General features: G+C 40.3%; 1 protein-coding gene and 1 long non-coding RNA gene across 6 annotated transcripts in view; one reads left to right on the plus strand and one right to left on the minus strand.

Annotated features, from left to right (window-relative positions):
- Positions 1–170: 170 nt before the first annotated feature.
- On the plus strand, positions 171–6,732 carry LOC124152358. The gene is made up of 3 exons (XR_007220323.1): positions 171–260; positions 489–584; positions 5,638–6,732. It is a non-coding gene; the product is annotated as an uncharacterized LOC124152358 (long non-coding RNA).
- Positions 6,733–7,880: 1,148 nt separating this feature from the next.
- The window catches only part of LOC124152356 (neprilysin-1-like), an 87,568-nt gene continuing 73,042 nt past the window's right edge, over positions 7,881–22,406 (minus strand). For all 5 annotated transcript variants that reach the window (XM_046525278.2, XM_046525279.2, XM_046525277.2 and 2 more), the window contains 9 exons: positions 22,323–22,400; positions 21,205–21,308; positions 20,784–20,842; positions 20,132–20,183; positions 19,177–19,244; positions 17,259–17,389; positions 13,552–13,617; positions 12,992–13,087; positions 7,881–12,543 (listed from right to left, as the gene is read on the minus strand). In XM_046525278.2, the coding sequence (XP_046381234.1) occupies positions 12,367–12,543; positions 12,992–13,087; positions 13,552–13,617; positions 17,259–17,389; positions 19,177–19,244; positions 20,132–20,183; positions 20,784–20,842; positions 21,205–21,308; positions 22,323–22,400 (831 nt within the window). In that variant the 3' untranslated portion in view covers positions 7,881–12,366. The remainder of the gene's footprint in view (positions 12,544–12,991; positions 13,088–13,551; positions 13,618–17,258; positions 17,390–19,176; positions 19,245–20,131; positions 20,184–20,783; positions 20,843–21,204; positions 21,309–22,322; positions 22,401–22,406) is intronic.

Below are 22,406 nucleotides of genomic sequence, written 5' to 3' on the forward strand. Positions count from 1 at the left end.
TGCCTTGCGCTTGACATTAAGGGGATAGGGGGACTCTAGGTCGGTATACTAATACTATGTCTGAGTAGGGTATGCATGTCACCTCACCTGAACTTAGAAGGTTTAAGCAAACTCCTATGTTAGGACGGCCTTGAATCACGGGAGATAACTAAATGTTGCAGGATTCACGCGACGAAATGATGGTGTGCTGCACTGGATGAACGGAGGTGTGGTGGATACCAGCAAGTTCTTTCTATCCGGCGAACCACTAAACGGGGGCGGTAAATATATATTATGTAGACATCGCACATCGTGCATTTCGCTGAAACAATCACTCCTACCTGTCACGTACACCTATCATATATTACGACCTGTTCAAAGTTAAACCCAACTCACTTACTCATTGTCAGATGCAGTTAAAGCGGAAGATACCTTGGGTATCGAGTTTTACGGAAGCTGACTCGGACAATGAACTTTCTAAACCTTTGTGATTTCATGCACTCCCCCAGGGATCGAGAACTGCGGAGGCTTGGAAACGAGGAACGCGCAGTATGGGATCAACGACGTCTCCTGCGAAATGGACTGGAGCTATATTTGCCAGTATGGTAGGTGTTATATTTGCCAGTATCGTAGGTGTTGTGTATGCCAGTATGGTAGCTGTTATACATGTCAGTAAGTTAGGTGTTGTATATGCCAGTGTGGTAGGTGTCATATATGCCAGTGTGGTAGGTGTTATACATGTCAGTATGGTCGGTATTATACATGTCAGCCAGGTAGGTAGTATGGTAGTTGTCACAAATGTCAGTTTGGTAAGTGTTATATATGCCAGTATGGTAAGTGTTATATATGTCAGTATGGTAGGTGTCATTTATGCCAGTATGGTAGGTGTCATATATGCCAGTATGGTAGGTGTTATACATGTCAGTATGGTAGGTGTCATATATGCCAGTATGGTAAGTGTTATATATGTCAGTATGGTAGGTGTCATATATGCCAGTATGGTAGGTGTTATATATGCCAGTATGGTAGGTGTTATATATGCCAGTATGGTAGGTGTTATATATGCCAGTATGGTAGGTGTTATATATGCCAGTATGGTAAGTGTTATATATGTCAGTATGGTAAGTGTTATATATGCCAGTATGGTAGGTGTCATATATGCCAGTATGGTAGGTGTTATATATGCCAGTATGGTAGGTGTCATATATGCCAGTATGGTAGGTGTTGTATATGCCAGTATGGTAGGTGTTATATATGCCAGTATGGTAGGTGTCGTATATGTCAGTATGTTAGGTGTTATACATGTCAGTATGGTAGGTGTCATATATGCCAGTATGGTAGGTGTTATATATGCCAGTATGGTAGGTGTTATATATGCCAGTATGGTAGGTGTTATATATGCCAGTATGGTAGGTGTTATATATGCCAGTATGGTAAGTGTTATATATGTCAGTATGGTAAGTGTTATATATGCCAGTATGGTAGGTGTCATATATGCCAGTATGGTAGGTGTTATATATGCCAGTATGGTAGGTGTTTTATATGCCAGTATGGTAGGTGTTATATATGTCAGTATGGTAGGTGTCATATATGCCAGTATTGTAGGTGTTATACCAGTCAGTATGGTAGATGTTATACATGTCAGTATTGAAGGTGTTAAACATGCCAGTATTGTAGCTGTTATACATGTCAGTAAATTAGGTGTTGTACATGTCAGTATGGTAGGTGTAAAACATGTCAGTATGGTAGGTAGTATGGTAGTTATCACAAATGCCAGTGTGGTAAGTGTTATATATGCCAGTATGGTAGCTGTTATACATGTCAGTAAGTTAGGTGTTGTATATGCCAGTATGGTAGGTGTCATATATGTCAGTATGGTAGGTAGTATGGTAGTTGTCACAAATGCCAGTGTGGTAAGTGTTATATATGCCAGTATGTTAGGTGTTATACATGTCAGTATGGTAGGTGTTATATATACCAGTATGGTAGGTGTTATATATGCCAGTGTGGTAAGTGTTATATATGCCAGTATGTTAGGTGTTATACATGTCAGTATGGTAGGTGTTATACATGTCAGTATGGTAGGTGTTATATATGCCAGTGTGGTAAGTGTTATATATGCCAGTATGTTAGGTGTTATACATGTCAGTATGGTAGGTGTTATACATGTCAGTATGTTAGGTGTTATACATGTCAGTATGGTAGGTGTTATATATACCAGTATGGTAGGTGTTATATATGCCAGTATGGTAAGTGTTATATATGTCAGTATGGTAGGTGTTATATATGCCAGTATGGTAGGTGTTATATATGCCAGTATGGTAGGTGTTTTTTGTTTGTTGGTTAGTTGGTTGGTTAACGCCGCACCCAGCAATATTCCAGCTATATGACGTCAGTCTGTAAATAATCGAGTCTGGGCCAGAATATCCAGTGATTGACATCATGGACATCGATCCACGCAATTGGGATACGATGACATGCATCAACCGAGTCAGCGAGCCTGACCACCCGATGCCGTTAGTCGCCTCTTACGGCAAGCAAGGTGTTATACATGTTTTAGGGGCGGGTGTAATACATGTCAGTATAGTAGGTGTTATATATGCTAGTGCTAGTATATTTGTCAGCAAGATATAAGATTTATTTGTAAATGTAAATTGATATTATTTGGCCATATTTTCTAGTGGCCTACACGTTATTTAATTACGGAGTGATGTCCCTTCGCATTCTACACGCTATTATTTCCGGTTTCTTTTGGCGCTGGAGGTTTGTCAATATCAAATATTTGAGTTGGACCCGGGTACCCACAGTACTACCCGGACCCGTGGTTAGTCACGAGATATATTGTTGAATGACAAAAACTCACTAGAGCTCAGTGGTTACACTACAAGTCGCTAATGTTCCCATTTCTTCATGATGATGCACACAGGGCTTGGACGGGTAACTCGGGTACTCGGGTCGGGTGGGTACTGAGTAGGACCCGGGTACCCTCAGGACAACCCGGACCCGTGGTTAGTCACGTGATGTATTCTTTAATGACAAAAAGTATCTAAAACACTTTGTTTAAACTACAAGTCACTTATGTTCGCAGTCCTTCCTAACTACTACGCCCATTCTTTCTGACTTTTAAATTAAATGAAACTTCAGTCAACTTCAGTCAACTTCAGTCTATACACAAGATCGTTTCATACATGTATCTAAACACATTTTACCAGAGCTTCGGTCAAACTTTTCCCAATCGGACAGTTTGTACCTACCTCTTGAGACCTACAGCGGGTCACCGGGTAGGGTCGGGTAATAGGGGGGTGGGTACCCGGGTAGGGTCGGGTAATACGGGGTGGGTACCCGGGTAGTACATTTGAACTCGTCACAGCCCTAATTCACACATTCCTTTTGACTTGTATATGTTTGAGTAAAGATAAAGCTTCAGTCAACTTCAGTGAACGCATGATCTGATTGTTTCATAAGCGACCATATATCTATTATATGGTTTCGGGTTTCATACATGTATCAAAACAGTTTAAGCCAGCGCTGCAGTTAAACTATTCCCAATTAGACATTGTGTTCCCAACTCTTGAGACCTACAGCGGGTACCCGGGTGGGGTCGGGTAATATGGGGTTGGGTACCCGGGTAGGGTCGGGTAACAGGGTGGTAGGTACCCGGGTAGGGTCCGGTAATAGGGGGTTGGGTACCCGGGTAGGGTCGGGAAATAGGGGGTTGGGTACCCGGGTAGCTAGGGTCGGGTAATAGGGGGGTTGGGTACCCGGGTAGGGTCGGGTAATGGGGAGTTTGGAACCCGGGTAAGAGGGTCGGGTAATAGGGGGTTCGTTACCCGGGTAGGGTCGGGTAATAGGGGGTTGGGTACCCGGGTCGTAAATTTTGACTCGTCCCAGCCCTATTGGATTCTTTACATTCTATGTGGTGTATGTATAAAGATTCTATGAGATCGTGATGTAATCATGTGACGATCATGGCCAGTTGATGTTGGGGTTATGGTTGCTTTCAAGAGGGATATAGCTGTTACGGAGGGCTGAGTCGATCGCGAATGATTTATTGTCAGTCGTTTTACAGTAGTTTAGCCTTTTGTTAAAACATAAATCCAGATTTGTGAGTTGACTGTAACATTTTACCCATTTTTAAATTAATTCAATGTTTGTAAAACCAAATTAAATTCGAATGCCTCGGAAAAATCTATACAAACAACATACAAAACGTTCCCTCTTTACGCGACAGCTAGAAAACGTTGGACAATGTATTTTTTAAGAAGCAGTTGCCTATTGTTGAATTTCCCTTCCGGAATACTGACACTCAGAGATTTTACCACAAGGACTTGCCAAAGACAACAGCCTCTTACATGAGTGAATGAGTTTACTTTGCTTTTACCCCGCTGTTAGCAATATTCCAACAATATCACGGCGGGGACATGAGATAGAAGAAAACACCTTACTAAGAATACCCAAAAGACGAATGGCGGCGTTAGATTAGTCATCTTTCTTGTGTTGTGGAATGATAATCCCAAATGACCATTTCTCCGGAAAACACATTTTTCCAACATTCCATTAAATAGCCTCTCTCGATAATGAGAAATAATGTCAGGTGGCTGCTTCAAGTGTTCACCAGAAATATTATTTACACCAACCATTTCTTGTTTTTGAGAGCGTTGATTATGTCTTTTATCTCTGGTTATTGGTTAGTCTAAAATGCCACCTGATAAAACTTGAGTGTCACTTGTGTTTATTAAATCAGGGTCTATCAAATCTTCAAAAGAGTCATCAGCTGACGTCAGCCCAAACATCCAGAGCGATATGGTTGGGTGGGCCTGGTCAACCTGACACGTGCCTTACAACATTCCAGAAACGCTTCAAGTCCGCCACGGAGTTAACTATGTCCAATCACTTGTGTTGTCTGAACTGTCTTCTCCCGTCACAGGGCCTTTGGTTGCACGCTTTTGATGGTACCTGTGAGAAGCTCTCTTGTATTCGGTGTGCTGAAAGCATTCAGTGCATGGCGAACGTTCAGTTTTTTTAGTGAGACATTAATCGTCATTGAACGTGGAGTCTCTGCGTGTCTTACGGCGAATTTGTGTTTCAAACACACGGGCAGCAGACTAGCGTCAGTTTTATAAACTCACACCAGGAGATATGTTGTGGACAAAACACATTGCTGCGTTTTCTGTCGTATCAGTGATGAGATGTTTGTGACAAAGGTTCACTAAGGTTTTCAGTCTCAGATATACTTTTGTTTTAACTATTTGCCACTTGGGCTTTCTGTGTCTTTATTATCGTGAATTGATCCTGCTGAGGCATTGTCTTAACCATTGCATCCTTATGAGTTGAATGAAAGTAAAATCACCTGATGTTGTTCCAAATCTTCCGTTATTCATGTGTGTCTACAAGTAAGCACTTGACTACACACTCTATCTGTGACAGGCAACTTCAACTTCGTTACCATCAATCTGTACCCATCTCATAACCGTTATTGGCAATTCGGCAAACTGTCAACACGGTATCCCCCCATTCTATCTATAACGTTTCCAGCATCAACATGATCAAGGGAACCCATCTTGTTTCGTTATTTGTATCTAAACACCAGTGAAAAAAGTGCCGTATCCGGTTATCTAATTTGCATACTTATGTCATTATGTACGACTTCTTTTGCAGACCAATACGTGTACACTTTGTGGTGACGTGACAAGAGACCAACGCCTGTGTCCTGGCCCCAGTTCCACAAAGATATCTGAGCGCTACGACTGTCTTAACTCCCATAGAGTACCTTAGAATTACATCAGAAGCATCTGGAGAAGGAACAACGGGAACGGAGAGGATTCTCTGCTAAAGTCCATTTCTCGTCTCTGTCTAAATGTTTTAGCTTGTGTGGAATTGTGACATTGTCTGCATGTTAAATGGTTATTTAGTAGAGGGCATTGGGTGTTTTCAGATTTCAAAGTTTCATTGGGTTTGCGATTGCTGCAACATTTGAAACCTACTCAATAGCACATGATATTGAAAAGACATAATGTGTTTTGACTTTGTCAGTACGAAAACCTTTTTGTAATTTTCCAATCTCCAATCTGTGTGAAGACTTAACCCTTCAAAAAGTCGGGGGCACTGCGTAGTCGTCTAAGGTGCCGCAATTCGCTGTGCAGAGTTACGTCCCATGGGCACGCCAGAAACCTATGATCGTGGGTTCGAATGCCGGTTCGCCCTGATTATGTTTCTAGGTTTGTCAGCACAAAACCCGTGCTCGTGGGTTTCACCAAAGTGGTAAATGTCTGAGACTTGCATCACTTCGGGCTTTCCTCCCACATTCAGCTGGCACGCCGTGATATAACTGGAATATTGTTCAAATGTGTTAAAATTAATTCACTCACGCACCTTCCAAAATTCATGTCATTTAAAACCCTCGGTGAACTCTGACCGCCTGATTTAAATAAAGGGTGGTTATTGATGACAATCAGATGTCTTTACCGTCTGTGTTGGTAAATTTCTATTGTTACAAAGGTAAACCCACAGAGAAAACAAATATACCTTCGATGGCATGGCGCTCAGAAACGAAAGGATGTATAAATATCCCAAACAACATAACGGTACAATCTATGTTCTTTTTCGAGATGTACAAATCAGATAAGCTGATCTGAAAGCTTCGTAAACTTCTTCCCAGAAGTTAGAAGCCTCGAAGTTGATGAGAAATTCTGGAGTGATCGTCGGATCCTCACTCAGAGATGTATCTGTTGGGAGTAAAATATTTGATATTAATACTATTTGGAATTCTCTATTCGTCAATACGACTCAGTCCATTCGGAACACCACCAGCACTGTCAGGAATCTATATTAGAAAGAGTTAAGTGCACGCAACAATCACACGGCACAACATATGACGGCAGTCTCTAACCTTATATAACTGCTCAAATTGTTTCTGTTGGGTTTCGTTTTCAAATGAAAGTTTAATATTAAAATATCAAGAATGATTTAAAAAACGTCCCTCGTGGAATACAAACTATATGCCGCGTGATGTGGCGTTACACAGTTACTATCAAAAGGTTCTAGTGTTGTTTGGATTATGTCAAATCCAACTAGCTATATGTCCTTTGTATGTTTGTTGTTTAACGACTCACTCAGCAAATTTCCAGCTATATGGCGGTATCCTGTAAATCTTAAAAATTGGATCAAACAATCTAGTGATTGATACTATGAGCAAACCCTCCGCCGTCGGGATACGATGACACATACGCATCGCGTTTCTTACAGGCGTAGTTGGTGATGACCAATTCTAACACGGCATTCCCCCGAGCAACTAGCTATGATGGCTGATGACCAAGTACCTCTTCAGTGTCGGAGCTCCTTGGAGTTCCCCAATGATGCCGTATATGAAAGTCAGAATCGAGTACCTCTTCACTGTCTCAGCTCCCGGGGGTACACAAATGATGCTGAAAATGACGGCCAGAATCGAGTACCTCTTCCATGTCGGAGGTCCCGGGAGCCAGACAGCAAGAATCAATCACATCTTCGGTGTCGCAGCTCTTGGGATACACCAATGATGCTATAACAGCCAGAATCTATTACCTCTTCAGTGTCGGAGCTCTTGGGATACACCAATGATGCTATAACAGCCAGAATCTATTACCTCTTCAGTGTCGGAGCTCTTGGGATACACCAATGATGCTATAACAGCCAGAATCTATTACCTCTTCAGTGTCGGAGCTCTTGGGATACACCAATGATGCTATAACAGCCAGAATCTATTACCTCTTCGGTGTCGCAGCTCTTGGGATACACCAATGATGCTATAACAGCCAGAATCTATTACCTCTTCAGTGTCGGAGCTCCGGATTTGTTTGTTTGTTGTTTAACGTCAACACCTAGCAATATTCCAGAGTTCATGGAGAACGAATGATGACAGACCCTGAACATGAATATACTTTATTAAAGTTAACTTACAGAAACAAGGGAACGGAAACAGGAATGTGTGGTCTAACAGGAACAACCGCCAACATATACACCTGGACAAAGGTACAGCAAACACAACTGTGAATTTCAATCTATCATTTTTTTAAAAAGGTGCGTTCTGTATTCATTTTCTGGTGAAACACATTTGGTTTTTGTGTACAAAGTGATATGTTTATACTGAAATACAACGTCCTTGTATCAGCTTTTCAGCAAGTATCGATGGGATACTAAATATTAATGAAAGCGTCGTCAATGATTTATGTAGATATTTCCAACAGATACATGGAAAATGGATGGTGCTGATCTTTTTTCCAGATGTATAGATAACAACCTGTCGATATCTGCATCACGATCTAACAATGTAAACAGTCATGTTGGCGATACCTTCAAATATTAATCTTAGATTATCGTATTCTTACACATGTGGATAAGATAAGATGCAATACAATTACGTCACTTGTCACACAGCGTCTATAGTTTTATCATGTTTTGTCTTTCTGTAAAGTGATTAAATTTCTTATTCATGCACTCCTAACAACAAACATTGTACCACCATATAGCCGTACCATGGTAACGAACAGGCGTGTGTCCTCTCTGAACTTGTGTTTGAAGATATGGTATAATGTATCTATTAACATTTAGCAATGTGTCATGATGTTAGTTTTGAAGATTTTTGAACCACGGTATTAATTCTTTTCGGTGAATTCCCAGTTTTTACCTGAGTTCGTTAACTATGTTCGTTTATCATGCTGTCATGTTATTTTTGTGCGTACCTTGTTGTCATCTTGATTTATTTGTTTGACTGCTAATAAAGACATACCAGTTTTCTCTTTCATATTTTGTCTAGTAGTTGTGGTGTTTTTAATGCTTTATCACTTTTTGAAATGGCAAGTGACAGAGTGAATTATTGACGATTTATTATTTGACCTATTATTGAAATATGTTAGCATGTGTGTATCCAAGGCCAAGAAGTCATACTTTCCCAACTTGGAGCCAGGATGTTTATTCTGGTTTCATGTCTACCTGCAGGTGTTAAATTATTTTCTGACTGTGAAGTATGCTTTGTGGTTGCAGCTAGCAAAGACAACTTTACCATTATTTTCGTTTGTTCATTACTTGCTATTGCCGATTCAACACGATGTCGTAAGTATTTTCTGAAGTTAAAAATAACAAAGCTGTCTGCGTATGATAGATAGATATAATACGTGTACTTCATGTAAGACAATATCTACTCCAGTATGTTTAAACATACAAGAAGTTGCCCACACAAATGTCGAATTGTCATTTCGTTAATATGAATACCTTACCAGAATTCCTCCAGTCGTAATACGATGTGAATTCAACTTCCAGTATTGATAGGAATGTCAAGCCTCAGATGGCTCAGGTTGACAAAAAGATATAGAAGGGCAGGCCAAGGCTGTCTAGTAATCCAATCCACATTGCAAACATAACTTCGGAAGAAAATCTATAAAAAGTAAGTGTAGTTTCTCTGACAGTCGGATCATAAAGTTCATTTTTAGACAAGAAAATCGTTTCTTTGCCGTTCCAGTATTAAACGTTAAAGACACTTGCTATGTGTCATTAGCTCGGTGATGTGGAGGGGAAAGAGGGATGTTGTCGAATCCTCGTCAGTTACTTAATTACCTGGCTTGATTGTATCCTCTGGTGAAAAGGTACGGTACAAATAAAGATGCCATTGTCAACAGACCTTTCCACTAAGAACAACGATGCTTAGTGATTTACGATGGATTGATTAAAATAGATGGACTGATGAAATCACAACCCCTACAACCCAGTTAATGTATGATACGATCATAAAATAATCACAATAACTCGATATATCTTTTGAGATGATAAAACTGAAACGCTGTAGGTGTTGCGGGACTTAAGACATGCCAGGACCACTGGTTATAGCTTCGGATCATTAGTTTTTCCCCATTATCTAAAATACTGTCAAACTGACTCTCAGTGAATCACTGTGCTTAATATGGGTTTTCTGTTTGCCCCACGCTTAATGATACTTGACATATACAACTAAAAGAAGTTGAAAAATACGCCTGCTTTTTTGTCATATTACTGAAGTTAATGCCATGACTGATTAACTACAGTAATATGAAAGAATTGGGATCAGCTCTTGAATAGTATATTTTAATAGACTCCACTTGAAGTTTGGTTGATTACTTTCCCAATTTGAGTATCAGCATATCCATTAACTTAGGAATAAGAACGATACAGCTTTAACTAAATAGTCACAGTTTCAACAACTGGTTGTGGAACACATGATACACACTGGCACCACAAAACACAACACATATATAGTCCTGTCTTATACAAACATATCAAATTAGGGCAAGAGTCTGTCACAGCAGGGACCAGTCATTTATGATGAGATGACTCTGTCTTTACCAAGAATGGGGCTGGGTTAGATCTGTGAGGTGGTCAGGGCTATGGATAGTGGATGGTTGTGAAGAACAAATGCACCATTTGGGAGGGTAGCCAAATCATTTTCAAATGAGATAACTGTATGTCATGCACCATGGCAAAACATCCCCTGCTATAGTTAATGACTGGTCCCTGAATATGTAATGATAATTGATACATGTAATATACAGTATACAGTCCACGGACAGTGAACAAGAACATGTACATGAAAGAAGTCATGATATATTGCACACACACATCTTCATCATTGTCTAACCAACCACCAGCAAATGCTGCAGTCTGTTGGTTTCAAAAACCTATTTCAGATGCTACCTGCTGTCACAGTGCCACATCATATATACTACTCAAAAGAAGTTAAGGATCACCCGATTCTTTCATATTGGTAAAGTTAATCTGTCATGGCATGAGAGATTAACTATTGTAATATGAAAGAATCAGGTGATCCTTTACTTCTTTTGAGTAGTATATATCCTAATTGAACGCAACAGCTTGAAGTAATATACATACTATCATTGATGTTCCTTTTCCCCTAATCTTCCTACCAAAATGGACCAACAAAACTAATAACGCATAAATATTTTACTCCAACTGACAAAAATATTAATCAAGCGACACAAAAATCTGCAGATTAGGAAGATAGGAATTTCAATAGCTACCTCAATGGGATGAAACACAAAAATTCAGAATATTTCTGTTATTATCATCTGGGGTCAAGGCTAACATGATCACATTGTTTCATGAATAGCTTTCATATTTTCTATTTTATTTCTGTTTATTAAATTTAAACTTCAAATGATGTTTCTAGCAATACATAAGCATTTTAAGTCTTTGAGGATAACACCATATTTCTTGTGGAATCATCAACTCCTATTGGAACCAAAGAATCTTTTCATCTGAACAATTTCCTTCAGGAAAAAACTTTCATTGTCCAACTTTCCCCCTCCATATATGACTTTTCCACTCCTCCCATTCAATATATATGGCCTTTCCACTCCTCCCATTCAATATATATGGCCTTTCCACTCCCCCCATTCAATATATGTGGCCTTTCCACTCCTCCCATTCAATATATATGGCCTTTCCACTCCTCCCATCCAATATATATGGCCTTTCCACTCCTCCCATTCAATATATATGGCCTTTCCACTCCTCCCATCCAATATATATGGCCTTTCCACTCCCCCCATTCAATATATGTGGCCTTTCCGCACCTCCCATTCAATATATATGGCTTTTCCACTCCTCCCCTTTCAATATATATGGCTTTTCCACTCCTCCCCTTTTAACATATATGGCTGTTCCAATCCTCCTCTTTCAATATATATGGCTGTTCCACTCCTCTCATTCAATATTTAGCTTTTCCACTCCTCATCTTTCAGTATACGGCTTTTCCATCTTCTCCGTTCCACATATGGCTTTGGCTCTCCTCCCATTTTAAGTTTGGCTTTTCCACTCGTCCCTTCTCCATTGAATTACTGTACTCCACCCACGCCACATTATTCATTTCTCACCACCACACGTCTTTTACACAGACATTAAGAGCCATATATGTCAATTCCCTAACAAGCGTTCACCTCCATATATGTTTGCTCCATTAAATGTGTTCACTTCCATATATGGTATTGACAATGTCCAGGTTTCCAACATCTCCCTGTATGGACGGACAGACAGGCAAGCATCACGTCCATATTTACCCATTTCACCACCACACCAAATTTAACATAGATCAAAATATTACCCATGTAAAAAAAATGTCATCAAGATTTGGCTCCAGTATATTGCAGTTTGAATACATATTGAATGAAGTTTCAGTTCAGCATGAAAGTGTACTGAGTTGTTCAGGAATCTTGAGTTCCAGAGTAGAGATACATCTGCTGCTGTCACAACCAATGAGTCACAGAGAAAACACAGCTGATTCTCTTGAACTTTAATCTTTGCTTGGCTCGAGTTCGGTGTGACCTTGAATGAAGGTCATCATCATGGATGAATCTCACACTGGAATCACCACACAGAGCACTTTTTTGTCGGATTCATGCGACTTCCAATGGGACAATTGTATGCTTCGGCAAAGTCAAGTGAGTTGGAGAGCGGCCCCAGGATCCGGAGAGGTCCGGGACTGTGGACTGCTGTGCGTATCTTGTGAAGAGCTTCTTCATCTCGCATCTTCCCACACCAGATCTGGAAAGACAACATGAGGGCACAACACATACACAACTTTGAACTGATCAATAAGCACTCAATTAAAGAAACCAGAAAATGAGATTGTTTACATTGTCATGAAAACAGCGAATGGAACGTCCTAAACAAACAGATCTTAAGGGCCCAAGAAAGAGAAAGAAAATCAGTATGCAGTATTATCACACGTAATGTTGACAGGCCACAGATCATACTGAGTCATTATACCTCTGAATGTCTACCAAACTACTGGAATAACTAAAACAGGTCTTTGATGGTGAAACCTTTATTGAAAAGCTTTTTGCAAACTGCGTCTGTGTGACATTTGAATGTACCTCTGTGGTTCCTGATGACTTCTGAAGCCCTCTAGAATGTAATGATTACATCTATCACATCTTAAAATCGCAGCATATTGCTCTGAAATCTACTTGAAGACACTTGAGTCACCTACCTGGGCATAATTGAGGAAGAAGAGCTGGTTGTGACTCAGTCCGATGCCTGGTAGAAGCTGCTCCTCTCCATGTTCCTGCACCCACTTCCTGTAGGCCTGCAGGGAAATACAAATCATTTGGTACTATATGATGTGTGGGGTGCCTCACTCTAACTTTGTATTCATTAATGGTTTCTAAAGTCACTTTAGCGAGGGCAAATACGTCTGTAACATCCATCATACTTTTAGAAAGACATTAGGTGAGGTGAAATGGGGTTAAACATTGCGTCCAAGATTATTGCACTTGTATACTCAGACACAGTATACCGACTCCGAGCCGACTAGTCCTTGTTTTAGACCCTGAGTGTCAGGCAGGGTAACAAGTTCTATCTTTCAACATCTTTTGGTATGATGCGGCTGGGGATTGAACCCTGGACCTTTCGCTCTCCAGGTGGATGCTATACAAGACCATGAAGGCAGTCAAGAAAGGCGTTAAATCATAAAGAGCCTGGTGTGTTTCTGCGTTATAGTTATCATATATTAGGAATAGAACATATGTATAGAAAAGAGTAGCAACTCACTCTGTATGCCTGTTTCAGTCCTCCGTTATCTGCGATGTTCTCTCCCTGGGTGTTCTTACCATCAAGCTGGAATAGAAATAGAATTACCATATTTGAATTTTCTTCTAATGTTCCCTCATCTTCCCTGTGGTTGGTCGTACCAGATACTGCAGACAGTACCCATGGAAACCATCCTGATAATGTACCTTCCTACTTGGTACCCATATACTTGCAGAAAGTGTCCCTTTGGTTCTTGAGGGGTTGGGACATCTTACGCGTCAAACAATCACAGCTTTGTTCCCTTTGTGACATACTGTGAATAAAATACACAAAACAGCACACCATAAACCACTTTATTTTAAGCTGCTTGTGTAAAAAGATACCTGAAAAATTTCAAAGCCCCAACAATACTGTGCATAAGTACCCAAAATAGCCTTTTCAACTTTCACTTTTTCACTGATTGAATGCACGTGTACATGATCTTTATTGTAATCAATAATACACAAAAATGCTTCATCTCCCTAAGGCACTATCGTTGTTGTGAGCTTGTGACACAACTGGGACAGCACATGAACAGATGCAAATTGGAAGTCTTCTGATACCACATTTCCAGCAGAATGGGTTCTTGTAATTAAAGTCTACTCACTGGTTTACAAACACCTTATAGACTAGACTACGGGAGTAATAAATGCTGCTATGTATTGCATACAGTTACTGAACAAAACCAGTTTGTCCTCATGTTTCACAAAAGACAAATTGTTGGCTGGACATGCTTGATGTCCTGAAAATAGATTGTGTTGTGAAAAAATGTAAACTGTTCCGCTACTCCTGTGTTTTAAAGTTGTGACTGCAAAAGATGTCCTGTCTGTAACAAAATTCTGAAGGCCCCGAGATATAAGATAGTGGGCTTGCAAAATGTGTTTATCAACCATTATTCTTTTGCATTCTTGGCTATTCTTTTGCATTCTTGGCTATTCTTAGCGATTCTTGGCTCCAAAAATTTCTTGTCCTCAAACCAAAAACTTCCCAAAACAACCATGAATGTCCTGAGTCAACTAAGAATCATGTAAGAATTAAGTAAGAACAACATTCGGCATATTCGTAACTTAGTCGTAGGTGATTCTTACAATTCGTGCAGGAATCTTGTAATTCGTACATGTGTCTTAACCAATTCCTGGCATTCTTCATATTTTTCAACCCGATTAGCCACGAAAGTTTGCATTATTGGCAGAATCACCACGAATTTTGAAAGTTTCCGATTCAGGGTGATTCTGGGTAATTCGTGGTCGTAGTGAAAGGGGGACATTAGTCCAGTCAGGTACAGAGTCAAGCAGCCGAAGTCTGGTTAGGTATAGAATCACACAGAACATATCTAATCCACTCCATACATGACCTGTGCTTTCCTGCTGACCAAGCTTAAGAAATATCAAATCCTGGAAATCGAACCCATGGCTCTGGATAATCCATGCAAAGGAGGGGTGGAAAGTTTATTTGTGGGCAAGTTGGTTGTGTGTTCGCTGGCTGATGACCAACTGTATCAGAGTCCAAACATTAAAGCTACAAATCTATGATTAATATCTTAGCAGTCCAAGACAGTTATCTTCTACAATCACTTCACGAATGTGAACAGCTACAGTTCACGTGTTGTTGACATGCTTGGATGAACACATGTAGAGCTTGAACATGTATGACGTCACACTCCATTGCCGTCCCCTGTTCAATGGAAATGGGTTCTTCCTTTGCGCATGGAATGCCTTCTGTCCCAAAACTTGGTGTTCACACCAGTTTTTCTTTTTTGTTTAGCAGTAGATTCCCAATGCACAAAAATTGTGGTCAACATGTATTAAGTTAATCATCTCACATCATGTCGTATCATACGTCATCACATCATACAGCATGTTGTTTAGGGAACGATCTGGTGGTCTTTGTTGCAGTTTGACCTAAATGACATAAATCTCAACTACTTCATCAATTAGATAGAATGATAGATAGGTGCATTTGACAAATGTAGGCATACTTTGGCCGACTTCTTTCCAGTCAGACAAAAGTACAAACAAGATGAATGATGTTTCAGATCATGTTTGTTTCTTTGCATTCCAGTTATCATTGTAAATACTCGCATACATCCCTATCTGCTCCAGCTTGTAGCCGAAAGTACTGGTTGATCATGCACTGGGCTGGTGTATATACCCACATACATTACTATCTGCTCCAGCTTGTAGCTGGAATACTTGTTGAACACACCACTGGGCTGGTGTATATACTCACATACATCCCTATCTGCTCCAACTTGTACCCGGAATACTGGTTGATCATGCACTGGGCTGGTGTATATACTCGCAAACATCCCTATCTGCTCCAGCTTGTAGCCAGAATACTGGTTGATCATGCACTGGACTGGTGAATATACTCACATACATTACTATCTGCTCCAACTTGTACCCGGGATACTTGTTGATCATGCACTGGGCTGGTGTATATACTCACATACATCCCTATCTGCTCCAGCTTGTAGCCAGAATACTGGTTGATCATGCACTGGGCTGGTGTATATACTCACATACATCCCTATCTGCTTCAGCTTGTAGCCCGAATACTGGTTGATCATGCATAGGGCTGGTGAATATACTCACATACATTACTACCTGCTCCAGCTTGTAGCCAGAATACTGGTTGATCATGCACTGGGCTGGTGAATATACTCACATACATCCCTATCTGCTCCAGCTTGTAGCCAGAATACTGGTTGATCATGCACTGAGCTGGTGTATATACTCACATACATCCCTATCTGCTCCAGCTTGTAGCCAGAATACTGGTTGATCATGCACTGAGCTGGTGTATATACTCACATACATTACTATCTGCTCCAGCTTGTAGCTGGAATACTTGTTGATCATGCACTCGGCTGGTGTATATACTCACATACATTACTATCTGCTCCAGCTTGTAGCCAGAATACTGGTTGATCATGCACTGGGCTGGTGTATATACTCACATACATCCCTACCTGCTTCAGCTTGTAGCCCGAATACTGGTTGATCATGCATAGGGCTGGTGAATATACTCACATACATTACTACCTGCTCCAGCTTGTAGCCAGAATACTGGTTGATCATGCACTGGGCTGGTGAATATACTCACATACATCCCTATCTGCTCCAGCTTGTAGCCAGAATACTGGTTGATCATGCACTGAGCTGGTGTATATACTCACATACATCCCTATCTGCTCCAGCTTGTAGCCAGAATACTTGTTGATCATGCACTGAGCTGGTGTATATACTCACATACATCCCTATCTGCTCCAGCTTGTAGCCAGAATACTTGTTGATCATGCACTGAGCTGGTGTATATACTCACATACATCCCTATCTGCTCCAGCTTGTAGCCAGAATACTGGTTGATCATGCACTGGGCTGGTGAATATACTCACATACATCCCTATCTGCTCCAGCTTGTAGCCAGAATACTGGTTGATCATGCACTGGGCTGGTGAATATACTCACATACATCCCTATCTGCTCCAGCTTGTAGCCAGAATACTGGTTGATCATGCACTGGGCTGGTGAATATACTCACATACATCCCTATCTGCTCCAGCTTGTAGCCAGAATACTGGTTGATCATGCATAGGGCTGGTGAATATACTCACATACATCCCTATCTGCTCCAGCTTGTAGCCAGAATACTGGTTGATCATGCACTGGGCTGGTGAATATACTCACATACATCCCTATCTGCTCCAGCTTGTAGCCAGAATACTGGTTGATCATGCACTGGGCCTGGTTTCGGAATGCTTGGATGGTGTCCTCATCCCACCATTGCTTTAGATTCCCATCTTTGTCGTACTGACGTCCTAGAGGAGATAACATGTCACATGGTATTGTGTTTCTTTGAAAATACCCAATCAAACCAGAACACCAATACCCACAGATACAAACAATTACATCTGATACTGAAAAAGCATTACAATCTGTCTCGAGTGGATGAATGTTGTCTAACGTTGCAATATTCAACCTTATTTATCCCAACTCCCAGTAAATAAACTGACTGGCAAATGAAAGTGAACCCTTGTTTGATGGTGGCTAAGAAATGAAACGAGTAAGAAATGGTAACTTGTTGGTGATGTATTTGATACGGGTATCAATCCTAGCTGTGTTATGTACCTAAGGTTTGCAGTGTTTGGGCAACCGTTTCTCAGCCTAGTAATGTTTTAATGTCATTTGTAATTTTGGGTCGAATCCAATTTTTCATGTGTAAACTTAGTTAATTGCAGCTTTAAAATGAGTTAAATATGTCACTAATCTATCATGAACTGATGTCACTTTTAGTGTAAGATTTCCATTAATGTGGCGTTAAATACCAGTTCCCTATAATTTTAATAAGTTAAATCAAGGATTACTTGTTTCCTCTTGAGAAAAGTTTGTTTGTCTTGTTTTGAAACAGAATCAGCACTTCCAGAAAACCACTTCAGCAGAGTTAAAATTACAGTGAAATTTCGCCTCCAGGATAATTCCTGGGAGAAGCATCAATCTATATTTGGACATAACTACGTAAATCCAAAAACGTGTTACCGGTAATCAACACAATTTTGCTTGCATCAACACCATCCAGATTAACGAAGTTTCACTGCATGACGATAGTACGGCCACTGTGTATTCATTGTGTTTCAAATCGTGTATCTAGGGCTGGGACTGGTTACTTGTGTACGACTCACAGGACTGCCCAGACCCGAGGCTTGTCACATCGTACATTGTTTAATGACAGTGACATTGTTTCAACTGCATGGTTACACTACAAGTTGCTAATGTTCACATTTCTTTCTGACTCTGCATGCATTACTTCTGGCTTCTTTATATGCATGACCAGATCATTTTACATGTGTATGAAAATAGTTTGTGCCGGAGCTCCGATAGGGACAGGTAATAGGGCGTTGGGTGACCAGGAAGTAAAGGTCAGCTTGTCCCAGCCCAGGAACATTCAAAACATTGCTTCGTACACAATGCTCCATCAATGGGGCACCCAGCAATTTGATTCATGTCCCTCAGTCTCCATCTTGTTTGTCTGTTTGTGCATGTCTGTTATGTTTCTTTGTCTGTCTGTCTGTGCATGTCTGTTTGTGCATATCTGTTATGTTTCTTTGTCTGTCTGTGCATGTCTGTTATGTTTGTCTGTCTGTGCATGTCTGTTTGTGCATATCTGTTATGTTTCTTTGTCTGTCTGTGCATGTCTGTTATGTTTGTTTGTCTGTCTGTTCATGTCTGTCTGTGCATGTCTGTTTGTCTGTGAATGTCTGTTATGTTTGTTTGTCTGTCTGTGCATGTCTGTTTGTCTGTCTGTTATGTTTGTTTGTCTGTCTGTGCATGTCTGTTATGTTTGTCTGTCTGCATGTCTGTTTGTCTGTCTGTGCATGTCTGTTATGTTTGTTTGTCTGTCTGTGCATATCTGTTATGTATGGCAATGTACTCATTCATGCTTCGTCTAATTACACAGTGACAGTGTCAAAGTTTCACACATGGAACTAATTTCAATATTTAAATCTTGACACAAAAACGGCACCAGATTGGGAGTAGTCTCCTTCTCGTCGTCATCAATACAGAAAACAATCACTCTTGACTTGAATGCTGAAATAACATCAAATACCTTTGTCATCAAATCCATGTGTTATTTCATGTCCAATCACCACACCAATACCTCCATAGTTGAGTGACCTGCAACATAAAAACCATTAGTATACAAGTCAGACGATTTCAGATAATGAATGATCCCTCAAGTGAATGCTGCTTCAAACAATATTTACACCACTGAAAAAATTGATAACATGACCGACGAAGAAATTAAAAAACTGTAAACACTATTAAATTATTTAGTCCAATTATGAAAGCTAGGTGTTTGTGAATGACAAGTCTTTATTTGAATATTGATTATTTTTCATTTGCATGTTGGAAATATTTCAGCCTATTCCAGATTAGATTTTGCACTTTGACTGTTTGAACCTGTGCTTCAGCATTCCCACTACATCATCTCCTCAGTGATGATTTTATATAACATTTTAAAAGTTCATAGTCAGGTTCATAAACCAATGTACATTGCACACAAATCAATCCAATCATGCCATGTTGAGATCATGTGATACCTTAGGTCTGGAAGCCTTTCAGTTGCACTTAGTGATGATCTTTATGATATAATGGGGTTGGGGTGGATAGGTGGCGGGTCATTTGGTTGGCTGTGTGTGTGTGTGTGTGTGTGTGTGTGTGTGTGTGTGTGTTTGTGTGTGTGTGTGAGGGAGTGTGTGTGTGTGTGTGTGTGTGTGTGTGAGGAAGTGTGTGTGTGTCTGTCTCTCTCTCTCTCTCTCTCACACACACACTCACAATAAAAAGACTTGTGTTTGTTGACAAAATTATAATTACATGTTTGCCGAAAAAGGATATACATGTACCCGGTATATAAATATTCTAAAAATGTGAAAAAGTGTTCGGGTTTTTGTAAGAAAAGCTTGTAAGGATCTCAAAAACGAGAAAGAGAGAAAGCTGAAATTCTGTAAGACTTGTTATGAAGAGACGTACAACAAACTTAAAGCAAAGTGACAGTTCCTTACTTGGGAAAATGTCTGCTGTAGAAGAGCGGCTGGAGGATGCCGGCTGGAAACACTGCAACATCAACATGACATGTCAGAGATATCCATTTGTTTAATAGAAGAACAACAGTAACACAACTTCTTGTGCTCATTTAGGAGATGAACTTTCATTTGGAATTGACAGCCTTGGTCAGAGGTATCAAATGTTACATTTCCTAAAAAACATAAAGGTTATCAGTAGTTTTCTGAATCTCTCTCTCACTCCCTACCTCCATCCCTCATACCAATATCATTCCCTAGGGATTGTAGAAAGCATTCACAACATACCCATATCACTCCTGTAGAGATTGTAGAAAGCATTTACGACATACCGATAAGCATTCACAACATACTGATATCATTCCTGTAGGGATTGTAGAAAGCATTCACAACATACCGATAAGCATTCACAACATACTGATATCATTCCTGTAGGGATTGTATAAAGCATTCACAACATACTGATAAGCATTCACAACATACCAATGTCATTCCTGTAGGGATTGTATAAAGCATTCACAACATACTGATAAGCAATCACAACATATTGATATCATTCCTGTTGGGATTGTAGAAAGCATTCACGACATACCGATAAGCATTCACAACATACCAATAAGCATTCACAACATACCGATATCATTCCTGTTGGGATTGTAGAAAGCATTCACAACGGCAGGGTCCTGCTCCCAACTGAAATTAGAACAGGTTTTATCATTTAATAGCTGGTGTTATCGGTGTGATAAATCCGATAAATATGCAAATGATGTCACCCAGCTCCAGGAACTACTTTCAAGCTCCATACATTGATGTTATGCCTTCTTTCTCAATAAACTGCTTACCAACGTTCTGAATAGGCTTACGTAGGGGTTTCCCAAAGTGTCGTGTTACACATCATTTGGCATGACAGATTAACTATAGTAACATAAAAGAATCAGAGTGACCTTAACTTCTTTTGAGTAGTATAAAACCACCTCGAGACAAGAAATCAACTGCCTCATTGTTCCTGGGCATTTATGGGGTGCTTCTTTCAATACGACATCAGTGGGACTTACGTGTCCTTCCGGACCGGTTCACGCAGTTTCCTCATCATGTTGATGGCGCTGTATTCCTCCACTCGTAGGATGTTCCTGAAGTACTGCTGTGCGTCAAACTGCAGCTGAACACAACAATCGGAACTCACATAAGTAAATATCGTCTTAATTTAGAAATAATATATATATCCTTTAATCGTTTAGATTTGTAGTAATTAAGTATTTCTACCCCCATATATTCACAACCTAAATAACTGCTACAGGTGTTAGAGAGCTTAGGTAACTATATGTACTCCTTTTCTCTTTCATTCACTCTTTGAGTGATGACTGACGATGGTTCAGTAAGGTGAATCAGTGAGAGTCTAAAACTGCGATGATGTTTACATTTATGAGCATCTGCCCAGAGAGTGAAAGGTTGGTGGTTCGATCCCCGGTTAGTCATATGTAAGACGTTAAAAGATGGTACTTGTTTTTACCCTGCCCGGCACTCGGCATAAAGTGTATAAAATAAAGACTGGTAGGCTAGGAGTCAGTATAGAATGTCTGAGTAGGATATCCATGTTAAACTGTGGCATGGTATCACCTCACCTCAAGCACGGGTTGGGATATAATGGACTGGAGTCCTTTGCCAAAAACTGAAGTAGCCAATCAGGAGAAATGAGACAGACGTGCAATAGTTTATTTACATCTCCAGTTTACGTACATGCTTGTTGCAGACTGGAAGAAAGCGGTCCAATGTCTGGACACAAATTGATAAGAAGAGGGGTAGAGACAGACACTCATAATTAGGAGACACCGAACTTTCCTTAACCAGGAAAAATAAAACAAGTCAGATTATTTCCCAAGATTCGCATTCACTTTCGAAAAGGTTTTGACATTGCAACCACTGACTAAAATCCCAACACACATGTTCTGTACATTGTACAGCTTCAGAGATGCAAATGTCTACCATTGAAATCAGCCACGCCAGGGGTGTGGTGGTGAAAGGTCACATCCTCAGAATCCGCAATAACCTTAGATTCAAAACACACAAAACTAAGGGATCCAAGACTGAACACCGTCTTGGGTTACCTTAGCCACCATTGCATGCTGTAAACAAAATTCCAGCCTTATTATTGACTTCCCTACTGGACACTAACCAGGCTATATTTTTCATCCAGTTTCTTGCTGTCCTTGATGAAATCTGGGTAGCCGATTCGTTCATTCATAGCATTGGCCTGCAG

Source organism: Haliotis rufescens, unplaced genomic scaffold (genome assembly GCF_023055435.1).
Source record: "Haliotis rufescens isolate VD_foot unplaced genomic scaffold, xgHalRufe1.0.p SCAF_13, whole genome shotgun sequence".
In the NCBI taxonomy this organism is placed as follows: Eukaryota; Metazoa; Mollusca; class Gastropoda; order Lepetellida; family Haliotidae; genus Haliotis; species Haliotis rufescens.